The 13,655-nt window shown below is 47.9% G+C and overlaps 1 protein-coding gene across 8 annotated transcripts in view; it reads right to left on the bottom strand.

Moving 5' to 3' along the window:
* The window catches only part of SLC20A2 (solute carrier family 20 member 2), a 93,278-nt gene that overhangs the window by 13,993 nt on the left and 65,630 nt on the right, over positions 1 to 13,655 (bottom strand). For all 8 annotated transcript variants that reach the window (XM_064477419.1, XM_064477418.1, XM_064477421.1 and 5 more), the window contains 3 exons: positions 6,344 to 6,460; positions 2,065 to 2,265; positions 553 to 1,126 (listed from right to left, as the gene is read on the bottom strand). In XM_064477419.1, coding sequence (XP_064333489.1) covers positions 553 to 1,126; positions 2,065 to 2,265; positions 6,344 to 6,460 — 892 coding nt within the window. The remainder of the gene's footprint in view (positions 1 to 552; positions 1,127 to 2,064; positions 2,266 to 6,343; positions 6,461 to 13,655) is intronic.

Below are 13,655 nucleotides of genomic sequence, written 5' to 3'. Positions count from 1 at the left end.
CCTGCGCAGTGGAAAATCCGTGGACATCTCTCTGCCTCAAAAACTAACGGGACTGACGAGTGACTCACCCCAGGGTGGGAAGCTGAAACAGTGTGGCCAGAATCGGGGCTCAAACCCTGGTTTGGGGGTGTTTTTTTTTAATTAATTAATTTGTAGGGGGGAGGTAATTATGTTTATTTATTTAGTTTAGTTTTGTTTTTTTTCTGATGGAGGGACTGGGGGTTGAACGCAGGACCTTGCGCGTGCTAGGCATGTGCTCTGCCACTTGAGCCGAGCCCTCCCCTCAAAGCCTAGTTCTTTCGATTCCACGTGTTGCGATGTCCTAATCCAACACAAACCTTCCCTCCACACTGGGTAAATTTAGGGATCGGTGACATGAACATGCAAGGACATTTACTGACAAAAGCCCGCGTGTGAGCGGACCCGGGCAGCTCAAACCCGCGCGGGTGAAGGGTGGGCTGTACGCGTCCGCCGCCCGCCCCCCGGGCCCCCCACCCTCGCTGGCCGGGACGCTGCCCCACGCGTGCGCGCGGAGCCGAGGGCGGCACTGACCTCACGTCGTTGCCGCCGTGAGCAAAGGAGCCGAAGCAGGCGGTGAGGACCTGCAGGAAGTGGAACAGGAGGTGGACCTCGGGCTCGTCCTTCTCCTCCTTCTCCTCGTCGGTCGCGTCCTCGCGCGGCCCGTCGGGGTCCGCCAGCTCGGCCGCCAGCTTCATCTCCACGCCGCCCTCCTCGGCCTCGATCTCGGCCTCGGCCACGGCGTTGCAGTAGCTGGAGTAGCTGTCGTAGCGCAGCCGCTTCTTGGAGTAGGCCACGGCGTCGGCCACCAGCTTCTCGCTGTCCTCGGGCGCGGCGGGCGCGTCGGCGCGGAGCGTGGCCAGCCCGGGCAGCCCGCAGATGGCCGCCGTGTAGCACGTGTAGCTGTTGTTGCGCCGCAGCAGCCGCGGGCCGCCGTCCTGGCCCGGCCGCTCGTCGTGGATGCGGTGCAGCAGGTCCTTGTAGAGCCCCGAGTCCTTGTGCACCGTGTGGTACACGTGGCCGTCGCCGCGCGCCGGGCCGTCGAAGCCGAAGGTCCCGTTGGACACGGGCGACTTGGCGGCGCCGTGCGTCATGGAGAGCGCGCGGCCTGGAAGGGGACAGCCGCCTTAGCGCCCGGCAGGGGGCGCGGCGTCACCGGGGTCACCCCTGCAAGCGCCGAACTCGGTTTTCGTGTTTGCCCCAGGCTGTTTCTGAAGGACGTGCCCATTGGTTAAGGTGACAAGGGGAACTTGGAAACATACGACAAGGGGTAAAACTAGTAATGGGGTCTTTTAAAAAGGTTGTTAAGCTCTTTTAAAATGTGTCTTCCAGAAATTACCATAGCGCTCGTTCCTTCTCTAGTCACTAATAGGGGGAGAATCCTCCGAAGGAGCTTAGTTTAGAAAAATGTGGCACCGGAGGGGCACCACCTGGTTCACCGTGAGATGCACATGCTAGGTGCTCCTTACGGGCCAGTGGGGACAGTGTGAGGCGGATCTGTCACATTAGTGGGCCAAGTTGGCTTGCTTTCTTTGGTGAAGCTGAGGCAGCAGCCCTGGGAGGTGGTGCTGCCGCGCCTGTACAGGGAGGCAGGCCTGGCAGAGGCTGCTGCCGCCTGTCACTGCCCGCAAACCCCGTGGGACAAAGGACTACCACCCCGACCCCGCCGTGGTCCTGATGGGACCACCAGTTCTAGCTTTCTCTCTGCACCTCCCAGGAGGAGGGCGTTCTCGTGAAGCTGGATGAACTGACCTTGGGCAGGTGGAAGACACAGGTGAGGGGCTCAGAGGTGTGGTGGCAAGGAAGGGGCCTGGGCGCTATTTGGGACACCGTACAGAGAGGGCTCTTGGAAGAATGTCACAGGATAAGAATAAGCCTGCTGTAAGACCGGACGGTCCCTGGAGGCCTCGTGACGCCCTGGGTTTTCTCAAAGCATAAACTGGGGGACATCCTCGTGCACTGGCACCTCCCTGCCACATGCAGGCTGGCTGGCCCCCCCAGGATGACGCTCTCTGCCCCACGCTAACCCCAGCCCGAGGGTCTTACCATACGTGGCCCGGGGGTGGTGTCCCGTGGACGTGCCTTCTGAGGTCCCAGACTCCACAGCCGACCCCGTGAGGGGGACAGTGCTGTCATCATTGGCCTTGGCACCAGGCAGCTCTTTAAATACGGGAGACTCCACCTCCTGAATTTTGTGGAGGCTCTCATCAGAGACTCGGGACAAAGCACCTTCTTTCTGTAATTTACCTGAAGAAAACATTCATAGCTGAAAATTTTGCAACAGAATTCTTGTTACTGAAAAATGACTATAAAGTAAACATTTATTTTCATCTTTACTACTTCGGCAGTGAAAAAAAGTCACAGTTAGAGAAAATAAAGTGGAGAGTTCAGTTAATTAGCTGGGAAACACAGGCTAGAGGACTCAGTTATTGAGGAAAAGATGGAGGGTTAGGCCTGAGTTACCTCATCTGAAAACCAACAAAAAGGAGAGGGTTTGACCTGACCCCCAAGGTCAAATGTTCTGTAAATTCTATGACCATCTAGACTAGCCTTCTGTTTTCTTAAACTAACCTCTGAGTCACTGAAATGTTTATCCTTTTTGTCTTCATTGATATTGTTACAGTCTGTGTGGTTTTCTTCTGTTCAATAAATTACTGGTCTCAGATTTCTTCAGGTCACCAGGTCTTAGGAAACAAGCAAATCGTTTTCCTCAAACGGAAAAGAGAGATTCTACTTACTTTTGAAAATCCTTTCCTTTCCAAAGAAACCAGGGATTTTTAAAAAGCCGTTTTGAAGCTGGATAACCTTTTTAACTCAAACCTGGTGAGCAGTGCTGCTGACTTTATAATCTTGCTGCTTGTACATTTCCCTGAGCAAATGTCTAAGCTCTTCTTCTAATAATAATTTTAAAAAGCCTGTTAACACACGAGACAGGTATTATTTTCTCTGTTTTATGAATGAGCAAATGGAGGCCCAGAGAAATGAAGTCATTTTGCCGAAGGTCACACAAGTAGTGAAGTGTGGACGGTTTACTGTATGTCTGTGCCCTTAGCCACAGTCTGTCTGCACTTAAAAGAACAGAACAAGAAATAGACATTGAAATATCAAGATATGTGGGATTGACAAAAAAAAAAAAAAAATCTCCTAGGAAGCCATAATGGGTAGCAATGTCAGTTTCCTGCAGTGACATTACAGCTTCAAGCTGGAAAGCAAAGCTTTAAGGTCCATTTGATATCAAGGCTGAGCTATTAGAAAAAGCCTTTAAACATCAGAGCAAGTGAGTACAGTTCTTCACTTGTCTGGGGTTAAATCAGACAAGGAGTCCGTCTGGGGGGGCTCCTCCTGGGCTGATACTCCGTATGAATGGAGGGGGTGCTGTTGAACTTTGGCAGAGAGCAGGGAGCGGCTATGAACGAGACATGCGGCGACATGAACCCGTCATCAAGGTGGCTTCACTTCTTGGTTGGAAGTTGCATGGACTGGTGTAGTATTTTTGTGATTAGTTTCTAAATTTACATACAGTACATTGGCTCTGTCTCTGTGTGTACAATCCCGATGCTAACAAATGTCTAGATTCCTGTACCTCCCATGATCAGGGTAGAGAAAGGCTCCATCAGCCCTCAGAGCTCCCCGCTGCCCAGCCCTAACCCTGACAACCACTGATCTGGTCTCTGTCCCTGCAGTTCTGTCTATTCCAGATGTCATATAAATGAAATGTAAGACATGTAATTTTGAGGCTGGCTTCTCCTACTCGGCGTAATAAATGCCGTTGAGATCCATCCATGTTGTCACTGGCATCAGGAGGTCACTCTCCTGCACTGCTGAGGTCTCTTCCAATACACGGATGCACCGCAGTCTGTTTATTCGTCCTGTAGATACTCCAGGTTGTTTCTGATTTTTGGTGATCGCAAATCAATCCGCTACAAACATTCATATCCAGGTTTTGGTGTGAATTTAAATTTGCATTTCTCTATTGTAAATACCTAGGCGTGGGTAAGTGTGTATTTGATCTTATAGGAAACCACCAGATTGTTTTCCTGAGCGGCTGTACCATTTGGCATCCCCACCAGGAGCGTGAGAGCACTTCAGGTGCTCCCTCAGCCTCTCATCACACTTCGTCATGTCGTTTCTAAAAGCCATTCAAATAGCCATGTAGTGGTAACTCACTGTGATTTTAATTTGCATTTCCCTGACAGCTGGTGATGTTGGGCACCTTTTCATGGATCGACTTGCCATTCATGTATCTTTATTGGTGACATGTCTGTTCAACTTTGCTCACTTTTTAACTGGGCTGTTTTCTGAGATTTCTTTATATATTCTGCATTCAAGTCCTTTGTCAGAGAGGAGATTTGCAAACATTTTCTCCCAGTCTGTAGCTTGTCTTTTTATTCTCTAATGATGTTACTCACCAAGCAATAGTTTCTAATTTTGATGAAGTGTAATTTACCAACTTCTTTTATGAATTGTTTTTGACATCACATCTAAAAACTTTGTTTTACCAAAATCTCAAAAGTTTTCTCCTTTTCCCCCCTAAAAGTCTTATAATTTTCTACTTTACATTTATATCTAAAGTACATTTTTAGTTAATTTTTTACAAGGTGTAAAGTCTAGGTCAAGGTTCTTTTTTTTTGAAGCTTTCCATGTCCAATTGTTCCAATACAATTTATTGTAAAGACTAGTCTTTCTCCATTGAACTGACTTTGTACTTAGCTGGAAATCAATTGGCCATATTTGTGTAGGTCTGTTTCTGGACTCTATTCTGTTCTATTAATCGAAGTGTCTTATCTTTTCACTAATGCCACACTGTATCTTTACAGTAGCTCTTAATCGGCGAGCAGTATGGGTCTTCCAAACTTTACTCTTTCAAAATTGTTTTGGCTTTTAGTTCCTTTAGCTTTCCATATAAAATCTTTAAGTGACTTGTCTAAATCTACAGAATATTCTCCTGGGGTTTTTCTTTAAATTGTGTTAAATCTATAGATCAATGTGAGAATTGACATCTTTACAATATTGAGTCTTCTAATTCATGAACATGGCATGTCTTCTCATTTGTTTTGGTCTTCTTTGAAATAAGGGTTTTCTTTTTTCGGTGGGGGGGGGAGATAATTAGGTTTATGTATTTATTTATTCTTAGAGGAGGTACTGGGGATTGAACCCAGGACCTCATGCATGCTAAGCATGCGCTCTACCACTGAGCTATACCCTCCCTCCGAAATATGGGTTTTCAAATTCAGATGCATCCATATGAAACCATGATTGTGAGGTACATGACATTGAGGCCAAAGGTAAATACTTCTTTTGAGAGTCCTGTAAAAGCATGTGGCCTCAAGGCATGGAGTTCAATCATGTTGCTAGTGACAGGAAAATAGCTCTGGCAATTTTCTAAGCCATATTCTTCTTTTTTAAAAACTCCTTTTATTGAGGTATAATTTCTCAACAATAAAATTCATGCATTTTAAATGTGCGGGCAGATGACCTGTGACAAATGAGTACAGCCTATAACCGTTCTCCGATTAAGACAGAGTCCTGCAAAGTTCCTTCATGTCTCTGCAAAGTTCCCTCACGCCCCTTTGCAGTCGGGTCTCCAGCAACCAGTGGTTATTATCGCTATGCATTAATTTTCCCTGCAATCATATAGTGTGTACTCTTTGTGTCTGGCTTCTCCTGGTGGTTCCTTCTCTTCATCACTAAGTTGTCCTCTACTGAATGAATATACCGTAATTTGGTTATCCATCTGCCTGTTCATGAGCATGGGGGTTGTTCCCACTTTTTGGCTATTATGATTAAACAATTTGTATACAAGTATTTTTATTTCTCTTGGGTAAATACCTAAAAGTGGAATTACTTGGTCACATGGTAAATGCTTGCTTAACTTTACGGGAAACTGCTACACGAACCTGCCCTGGGGTTGTACCAAGTTTCCATGTCACCCTCAAGGGATGAGAATTCCAGTTACTACACTTCCTCATCGACACTGGGAATGGCTGGTCTGTTTTGTTTTTAGCCATTCTTGAGGGAGGGAAGTCGTATCTTATGGTGGTGTTAATTTAAATTTCCCTGAAGGTTAATGTTTTCCGTTGGGCATTGATAACTTCCGGTTATCCCTGGCAATGAGGACCTGCCTCTCTCCTGGGTCACAAGTTATCAAGGAAAAGTTTGAGCCAGACGGCAGTCAGGTGCCAAGAGAAAGGACTGGGCCCATGTCTCAGTGTCTGTTCCGGAGTTCCCCATGCCTCCCTCTGTTAATAACGATAACCATGAATCATACCTGAGGTCTCAGGAGTCAGAGCATTTTTGTAAATCTGAAGAATAAAAAAGCCCTTACCTGCTATCTTCCTCCGCATCCACGGACACACAAAGAGCCACACGAAGAGGGCAAACAGCAGCGCGACCCCGAAGGAGATGAGGGCTATGGCCCACATGGGCAGGACCAGGCCCAGCACTGCGGGATAAAGGGGGTGCCACAGCGGCTGTCACTGGATGCTCCCGAAAGGCAGCATCGCACCCTCATACTTTCCGCTGCCCAAACCTAAAACCAGTCACTGGGGTCTGTATTTAATCAGACTCTCAACCAAGAAAACGTGCCCGACTTTTTGGGGTAGGAAGCTGTGTTTAAGACACGCTACAATAGGTAGAAACGGCCTTCAAACTCAACTCTTCCTTGAAGTGTCACCTCCTGGAATTACAACACAGAGAACCTTTTCATGAATGTCCCATCAAGAACACCTGGTTGCCATGACATTAGCCAATAGAAGGGCAGACGTGCACGTGGTCGGGGAACATCACGCTTCCTAGCCCGGTGGTCTCTGCGGAGCCCGGGCCTCGGAATTCCATGCCTCCCCTGTCCCCGGGGGGCACAGGCAAGATTCACGCCCACTCGCTCCGGCGGCACAAAGATGCGGGCGCGGGAGGGCTTACCGCAGCATTATTTGTGATAGTAAGAATTTGCAAGATGACCGAGACCTGAGTCATTACGGACATGTGAAATTAGGAGAGTCCGCTGCATAAAAATGAGGCAGATCTAAATGCACTGACAAGGAAGAGAACAAGGTCTGGTTAGTTAAGTAAGAAAGGCCGGCTGGCTAACGGTGAGTGCAGCACGATCCAATTTGTGTTCAAAAGAAAAAACAAACCCACACGTGCACTCCTGCCCTGTGTGTGACTACACACAAAAAGTTCTGGAAAGACACAGCAGTCACACCTGTGGAGAGACGGGAAACTGGCAGGGGCTGTCACTTCTCCCTACGAACACTTTTGTGTCATTAACTCTGAAAATTTCTAACCGGCACACAGTTTTGTTAATTGTGAAACTTCTTTTGTTTTTTAAGTTTGAAAGGAGAGAACTATTTAAACGCTTGCTACAGGATCAAATAAATCAGAATGATGCAGGCTTTGTTACACTGTTAACCATTTTTTTTAATATACACAAACCAACTCAAAATTGCTCAGCTAGGGTATTATTAGACATTTTGGGAATAGTAAGAGGGAGAATGGGTAGTTAATAGTATGACATATGTAAATGTTGTAATTAGCATGTTTAATTAGCATATGTAAATATAAAAAATAAACCCCCCAGAATCACCCAGCTCAGTGGTGGCCAGGGGGGTGGTGTCACTGGTGGGAGCAGACACACGGGGACCAGGCTGCTCCACCCCTAAGCTCCCAGTTACACCAGGAGGCTGCCAGCTCCCGTGGGGCTACGTCGAGGCATCTGGATGCCGGCTTTGCCCCGGAATCTGAGGCTTGGAGCTGCCTGTGAAACCACTCAGCCTGACCTCACTGGCCACGCCTGCGGCCGTGGTTTCCCGTTTCTGCTTCACATCTTCACATCAGTGTCCTGATACAGGTGATAAAGGACCACTCCGAGGCGGTTTCTTGCCCAGCTGAGTGGTAACTGTTAATGAGCAACCCCGCACTGACCCACTGACTGCTCACGCCTACAGCTTAGAAGCATGTGGTTTTTGAAAATGTTTCACCCTTTCCTTTGTGGCTCCTGGTTTGGTTGATGGCAAAATCGTTCTCTGTGCTGCTTCTGGCTTCGCTGAGTCAACCTGATCCAAGACAGGCGCACTCAGGGTGCTGTGAGGAGGGGGGTGCGATTTGGGAGATAAATATACGAAAATTGAAATGAGTGAACGCTTTGCCCCCAGGCGCATTTTCTCCCCTCCACGCTGAGCAGAGCCCACGACGGATGCAGAGCACGGCTGCTCCACGTGGGCCTTCTGTTGAGGTCACGTGGGTTCCAGAGGGAAAAGCATCCGAAAAGGGAAAAACTGAGGGTGGCTACAAGACTTCTGATGCTTTTCTCAGACAATAAGCCACAATGTCACCTGGCCCTTGAACCCTTACCAACACAACTACCTCAGCCACCGCTTTGGCCTGGGAAGTGGCCTGGAAGCTCTGACATCACCCTTGGAGTCACAAGGACTGGACAGGAGATCGGGGACTCAACACATCACCAAGGGTGGAAGGGTGGGAGACGGCATGAAAAATCAAGGGGTTAGGGGAGGGCAAAGGATGGAGGAAAATGGAGCAAGTGGTCCATGGAGAGTAAGAGAGGGGAGAGGAGCAGAATGGGGACAGAATTTGGAGCTTATAAATTGTTCCAGCAATGCAGTCATTGACAAGAGCATCAAACGGCACCAGGATGCACTTTTAAAGCCTGCATGTGAGAAACGCAGACTGACAGTTACTCACGGGACACAGCCCTAAGCTGTACTAAGTAGACAAAACCAAGTTTTATGGATTAAAAAAAAGTAATTAAATACAAAAACCCAGCATAGAAAAGTACTTGAATCAATGTGCTCTCCTCCAGGGGAAAACTGTTTCCCTTCTGAAAATTCAAGGTTGGCTTTTTTTTTTTTTTCAACAACAAAATTTCTGATAAAACGACTTTGTATTGAGTTGCCTTCCCAGGAGGACCTCAAATCGTTTTCCAATAATCGCATCTCAAGAGGGCAACAAGGCATGTGTGCCCATCACTCTGTGGGCAGGCAAAGGAGGACCCGGCTCGACTGGCTCCCGGCCCTGTGGCCAATGGAGGCGGCTGCGAACCCAAATGGGGTGCTTGGAAGCCCACGCTTTGCTCCAGCCCCTCGACGGCCTCTCATCTCAAGCCCTTTCATTTTCCGAACGGAAGAGATATGAAGAGTGATTCAGCTCTAACCTCAAGCATCTTTGCAATTCTCTCCCCAACCCACTGGAGACCAGAATATCCAACTGACTTGGAGAAGGGATATAAAGAGCTTTTTAGAAACACTCACAGTCCTCTGGGGTCATTACTTCATTCCATCTCATTTTTCGTATATAACAATCATCATTAGAATCGAGTGAAATAAATTAAACATCTGTAAAACCAGTAAGGTTTAGCTCATATTAGTTCCATAATACTACTCAGCCTCTCCTGGGCCCTCCCTTCTCTCTGTTTTAATTTGATCAATAATATATACTTATTGTAAACATATCAGCAATATAAAATTATATGATGTGCAAATAGGAAAATTCCTCATCGCCCTCCTCTCTTGAACCCACTTCCCAGAGAAACTCAGTCATCTACTTGGCCTGTATCTTTCCTGGCATTTTCTAGACGAAACATACAGGGCAGAGTGTTTGTGAGAATTTCTTTTTTTTTCCCCTCAAATTTAATAGATGTAATCACACCATGTATATTGCTGTGCGCCTTCGAGTGGACCTCCTCTTTCCACACACACACACACTCACCTCATTTATACAATCGCTTTTCACTAGTCCTTCCTTCCCCGATAAATGGAGTTTCTAGTTTTTGTTTTGTTTTAGGTCAGCATGTTCATAGCATCAGAAGAGCTCCCTAGTGTAAAAGGAATCCTCCAGCAACTTTAAGAAAACAAAGCGTTGTTTTCTGAAATCTAAAAAAATGCTATTTCCTACTTTGTCCTGTAATTGGGTTTTTTTTGGGGTTTTTTTTGCCTATGGTACCAGCTTTCTCAAACGAGGGTGCATTTATAATAATTCTGAGAAGGAAGTGGATTTAAATCAGTCTGTTTTGAGCCCTTAGTGATACGGGAGACTCTTCTCCCCCAACTGCAGTCACCAGAGCGGGGAATCGGCACAGCTGCAATGCCTGGCTTCTCTATAGCTTGGATCTTAAAAACGGCACCACGGGACACAGGTCCTGTGGGAACAAAGCTCCCTCTCCCAAGTCAGCAGGGACCTGCAGGGTGGCTGGCTGATGCTCCGACTTCCTTGGGACTGGACCAGAAGAGCTTCAAGTGGAGGAGGGAGAGGAGGAGGGGACGGAGGAAGAGGAGGAGGAGGAGAGAGAGGAGGCAGTGGTACCCTGTCTCAGGCGCAGGCTGCTCTGGGGAAGCCAGGCATCAGGCCTGGTTAAGTGTGAGAATTCATTTGCTACTAAGGAGCGAGCAAAGGTTGCTGGTTAGAACTTTTGAAGAGCAACCCTGACGTAAGAACCCTAAAAAGACAGCAGTGTTTATGGTAAAAGGTTATGGTAAAGTGGTGGTTAGAGCAGTGGTTCTCCAAGCGGACGTTTACCTACAACCACCGGAGGCCGCGTTAGCTGACTGGCTTGGAGGACTCCGAGCAACGAGCCACGAACTTCCACGTTCATTTGTCAAACGCTGAACAAAAACCAGGTCCCACACAGCCCAAGACTTTCATTACCAATAAACTTCAGGCTTGGGTCCAACCCAACCCGAGCGAGCACTTTATTTCCTAAAGTTATTTTTTGCTTCTTGCAAATTATTATTTTTTTTTTTAAGGAAAAAAAATGCAAAGACGATGTTTTTTCAAGGGCTAACTCAGTCTTTGAAGTCGTTAAGGATGACTTCTGAGAAGAGTCCTGTCAAACGCAAAGTAAAACAAATCAGGCTAACCCTAAGATATAAACAACTTCAGAATAATTCAGAGAGGCGGGCCGGGGAAGTCAAAACAACTCTCTAAGTCAGCATCCCCGTTGAATCCACCTCCACGCATACAAATGCTATCGATCAGAATCTGAAAGTTGAAACCCAGTAAGGTTCACGCTGCCACTCTTTTTTTTGTTGTTGTTAGAAAATTTTGTTCTTTCGTTTCTGCGGCTCTATGTGTTGACTAGAAACATTCTAAGGAAGAAAGGGACTAGGAGGGGTACATTCCGACTGGTAGAAAGGCAGACAGACTCCGAAAGGGGCTGAGGATGGAGCCGTTGTGGAAGCACCTCGTCCCGCGTGTGTGTGACCCCACGGCCCCAGGGGACCCAGCGGACGGGCAGAGAATCCCCACGTGAGGAGGCAGGGTGTAAATAATGTCTAGTTTGAAGGGCGAAAGTGACCCTTCAATGTTTAAATAAAAATAGGATTTGGACTCACCTCCTGGATATTCCAGAAACACACCCCAGGAGCCAAGACATTAACACAGTCTTTTTTGGACTGAGGGGAGGAACACAGTGCGGGACCTTCAGTCCTGACCTCCCTCCTCCCTTCTCTGTGCCAGCCCCCTGGGAACTTCCCGTACGGAACTTCCCATACCAGTCCGTGTGGGGAGAACAGAGAGATGCTCTGGGAAGATGAGGCTACTTCTGCTGGATGGGAATAAAACAGCACGGACGCGTCCACAGCATCGTTAGGTGCAGACACTGCTCAGCGCCCCGCCCGCGGGAACTCCTGTCGCGTGGCCTCCCTCCCCCAGGGATCCCCCTACGTCCTTCCTCTGTGAGGACGATCGGAGGCTCCGGGAGCGAAGATGAGCATGCTCCCACCACAGTGCTCAGGATCAGCTCCAGCACCGGTAGGGGCGTGTGTGCTCGCAGGTGAGCGAGGCTCTCTGGGGTTCTCGGACTGACTTTCCTATATTCCTAATTAAAGAGGTGGCCACCCTCCAGACCCTGCCTGCACATTACACAGCTACACAACACACACAGCCAGGTTTCCAAAGGTACCAGAAGCCACTTTTAAAGAGAGAGAACAGAAGGTAAAGGATGTCTGAGGCTGACGTAGTCTGTCATTCTCAGCGACATCAGGTACCAGGCGCTACCTCCTGGGTGTGTGACCCGCGCTGCGTCGTGAATCAGCGTAACGGCACGAGTGAGAGCCGGGGACCAGGCTGCCGGCTTCAAGGTCCGGCTCTGCACCTTAACAGTCACGTGACCTTGTGGACCCAGCCAGCACTGCTGTGCCTGCTTCCCACCTGGACAGGGGACTCAGCAACGTTACCAACGCCTCCGAGGAGCTCAGAGGACACGAAGGATTAGTTCATGTAAAACTCAGCTCAGTAAAAGCACTGACTTATTCTTTATTCTTCACGTGTTTCTATCATCCCGCGTGCCTCATCCGTTACACAGTTTAATTGGCTCCAGAATAATTCACTCTCTTAGGAATATGATTCTTTCAACATATTTGCAATAGAACTGCAGCAAACGATGAGAAAACGAAAAAGAAGAGATGGAAAAAACTAGGTCAAGGATCGAAAAAGTCAAATTTAATCCAAATCACGCAGGTGTGGTCTTCTGACATTCGGACCAAGAACCAGGCAGCCAGGAGAGAGGTTAGAAAAAAACTCAAATGCAGAAACAGAAATGAACGATCTTCAGTGACACCAAATCCCATTTGCAGGACTCAGAGACAAAGCCCCCCACCCCAGCCCTCAGCCGCTTAGTCCCTGAAATCACTAACGGCATGGGACTGTTTTCTCTCTGCCTCGTTTTTTCCTGTATCGTGAAAACAGCCTGTGACACACACTTCTTGGTCCCTGGATTATCAAGCCCGAAGAACCATCAGTCTGCTGTGGACGAGGCGAGGGTGTCAGCTCTCTTTCTACCCTCGACGCTCAGCCCCGTGCCTTCTCTGCAACCTGAAGATGCTTCACCACCACCCCGCCAGCTTTCACCCAAAGTCTGGAAGCCTTGACCACGAGCATCCAAGCTGGAAGAGCCACGATCTGAGTGCTGCAGAGATGCCAACGTGGACAGGTACACGATGCTAAGAATCACTCAGAAAGAGTGGAGTCCACAAACATATGATTAGACACGACTCTCACGTCTGAGAAAAACTGCCTCGAGAAAGCCCAGTTGGAAAAATCATAAGGATTTCCCTCCATTCTGGAAGAGGGCACTTTCAACCGTAATGTGACACATCATTTAGCAGAAACTTTACCTTTTTTTTAAAAAATAATTATGTGGGGGTTTTTTTGTTTAGTTTTGTGGGATTTTTTTTTTAGTGGAAGTATTGGGGCCTCGTGCATGCATGCACTAAAAAAAGGGGGGAGAGGGTATAGCTCAGTGGTACAGCGCATGCTTAGCATGCACGAGGTCCTGGGTTCAATCCCCAGTCCCTCCATTAAATAAATAAATAAATAAACCTAATTACCTTCCCCCCAAAATTTAAAAAAACTTTCCATTTTTCTGGGGTTTTTTTTGGGGGGGGGAGTTAGGTTAATTTATTTTTAAATTTATTTTAATGGAGAGACTGGGGATTGAACCTAGGACCTCATGCAGGCTAAGCACACGCTCCACCACTGAGCTCTACCCTCCCCCACCCAGAAACGTCATCTTTTGAACAGGGGGAGGGAGGTTTTTTGTCAGATACGGCCAATACCTGACTCTTCATCCTTAAAGGACGTTAACAGGAAGAAAACCTACACCAACGAACATCTCTGCTGACTCCAGG

This window comes from Camelus dromedarius, chromosome 22 (assembly GCF_036321535.1).
Source record: "Camelus dromedarius isolate mCamDro1 chromosome 22, mCamDro1.pat, whole genome shotgun sequence".
In the NCBI taxonomy this organism is placed as follows: domain Eukaryota; kingdom Metazoa; phylum Chordata; class Mammalia; order Artiodactyla; family Camelidae; genus Camelus; species Camelus dromedarius.
Note: the sequence above shows the minus strand (reverse complement) of the source record. Positions and strands in the feature narration are given on the sequence as shown.